General features: G+C 40.4%; 1 protein-coding gene across 1 annotated transcript; it reads left to right on the top strand.

The window, feature by feature from the left end:
- Nucleotides 1-338: 338 nt before the first annotated feature.
- On the top strand, nt 339-1,934 carry LOC137947760 (pentatricopeptide repeat-containing protein At3g12770-like). Its single transcript, XM_068793529.1, has one exon. It carries the CDS (start codon nt 339-341, stop codon nt 1,932-1,934), a length of 1,596 nt encoding a protein of 531 aa, XP_068649630.1.
- The last annotated feature ends 415 nt before the right edge of the window (nt 1,935-2,349 follow it).

Raw genomic sequence — 2,349 nt, 5'->3', positions numbered from 1 at the left:
GGGAATATCTACGTTATTTTGCCAAAGTATAGCTTATAAAAATATTTAAAAAAAAAACTTTGGTCTAAATTTTTGTTAAGGGTAATCAAAGGAGCGCGAAACGTTATATTGACCAGATTTAGAATTGATCTCCAGCAAGTACGATTCCTTGTTCAACCTTATGAGCAATGAAGCTTGATCTTTTTCCTCGGCACTATAGACTTGCTACATGGGATTTTCATAGTCATCGCCAACAGTTCTCTATCTCTCGATTAATTTCCACCATGAGCACCTCAGAAGATAGTACCTTAATCCAAGTACTTGAGCTATCGATGCAATACCAAGATGTCCAGTCGGCCATGGTCGTCCATGCCCATCTCGTCAAAGTGCAGCCAGCTACTTCCGTTTCTCTGTGGAACAAAGTCCTCAATGTTTATGGCCAGTGTGGTTACACTCGATCTTTGCATCAACTGTTTGATGATATGCCCCACAGGGATATAATATCTTTTAATACGATGATCACTGCTTACACACGGCGAGAACACAATGGAGCTGAACCTGTTCGATTTTTCTCCAGGATGCAAGAGGAGAACATAGCCCCCAACTTGATCACTTTGTCAACCTTACTTGCGGCCTGTTCTGGTCTAGCAACAAGACAGCAAATTCATGCTCGAGCTATAAAAACTGCGTTGAATTGTAATAAGTTCGTTGGCAGCTCTTTGGTAGATGGGTATTCAAAATGCATGAGGTTAGGATCTGCAATGAAAGCATTCGATGATATTGCTGTTCTTGATTTGATCTCGTGGAACATTATAATTGATAGTTGTGTAGTTAATGGTAATGAAGAAGATGCATTAAGGATATTCTCTAGAATGCGAGAAGAAGGTATAGGATTTGACTGCTTCACATTGACGAGTATACTTAAGATATGTTTAGATTCCAAGCAGTTACACAAAGGAATGCAAATTCATACATGTGTCGTAAAATTCGGGTTGGATTTGGAGACACCTGTAGGAAATGCACTCATTACCATGTATTCCAAGTGCCTCAAAGGGATGAACTCCGCCAAAAGGGTTTTCTCAATACTTCCACAACCTAACATAATATCTTGGACTGCCATGCTATCTGGGTTTGTGCAAAATGGCCTGTGCAGAGAAGCAATTGGTTTTTATGAGGAAATGGTGAAAGAAGGGATAAAGGAAAATGAGTTCAGCTTTGCAAGTATTCTTCCAGCATGCAGTAGTCTAGCAAGCCTTGAACAAGGGATGCAAGTTCATGGAAGGATTGTCAAAACAGAATGTGGGTCTGATAGATCAGTTGGGAATGCTCTAATTGACATGTATGCCAAGTGTGGCAGTTTAGAGGATGCTCGGCAAGCATTTTGGACCATGAAAAACAGGGATGTAATCTCGTGGACAATCATGATCACAGCATTTGGCCAGCATGGGAAAGGACAAGACTCCCTTGAAACCTTCAAGGAAATGGAAAGACAAGGTCTCAAACCAGATGAAGTCACATTCCTTGGAGTTTTATCAGCGTGCAGTTACAGTGGTTTAGTAGATGAAGGGCTTCTGATTTTCAGAAAAATGGTTAATTACAGAGTGAAACCAAGGGAGGAACACTATACCTGTGTAGTTGATCTTTTGGGTCGTGCAGGGAGACTGAGAGAGGCAGAGAAGTTTATAGGCGATATGGGAATTGAGCAAGATGCTTCAGTGTGGGAAGCCTTGTTAGGTGCTTGTCAAATTCATGGGGAGCATGAACTGGGAGAAAAGTCAGCATGGAATGTTATGAGATTGGAACCAGAGAAAGATGGACCATATGTAGTGATATCAAATATTTATGCTAAAAGAGGAATGTGGCAACACAAGTATGAGGTAAGGGAAAGATTAGATGCAAGCGGTTTGAGAAAGGAAACCGGTCATAGTTGGATGGGCTTTGAACAACAGGTTTAGATCATTGAATCAGAAAATCAAACTAAAATACTCTTAAGGCACAGTCACTTTACCCAGAGCTGTCCATAAGTTTTGGAAGTCTGATGAAATATTTGAGGCTACAAGAACTGAGGTATCTTACCTATGACTGGTTTAAATTCTCCGGAGCAAACTTGGAGGCTGACCTTATCATAGAGGAGAATTATACTTTGCAGATCTTCCAGGTCTGGCAAAGTCCATATGAAGTATTTCTGATATGGGTTGTCCTACAGCTCCATCACCTTCTTCTGATGCAATTCTGCTATAAAAAATTAAGAAACATTTATCAAGCCGAATTAAAAGCCAGTTGAGAAAAGCACAATAGCTGCCAGCTAGCAACTATTGATTTTTTTTATTTGGCTGATAAAGTCTACAAGCCCTCTCAGTGGTTCTTCAT

This window comes from Aristolochia californica, unplaced genomic scaffold, assembly GCF_029961685.1.
Source record: "Aristolochia californica isolate CCGP_79_NKW_82.1479 unplaced genomic scaffold, dmAriCali1.0.hap1 SCAF_13, whole genome shotgun sequence".
Classification (NCBI taxonomy): Eukaryota; Viridiplantae; Streptophyta; class Magnoliopsida; order Piperales; family Aristolochiaceae; genus Aristolochia; species Aristolochia californica.
The sequence above is the reverse complement of the archived record's forward strand: the minus strand, read 5'-3'. Positions and strand labels throughout refer to the sequence as shown.

What these genes read in the sequence shown, in the direction of transcription:
- LOC137947760 (XM_068793529.1), top strand. Translation starts at nt 339, where the DNA reads ATGGTCGTCCATGCCCATCTCGTCAAAGTGCAGCCAGCTACTTCCGTT.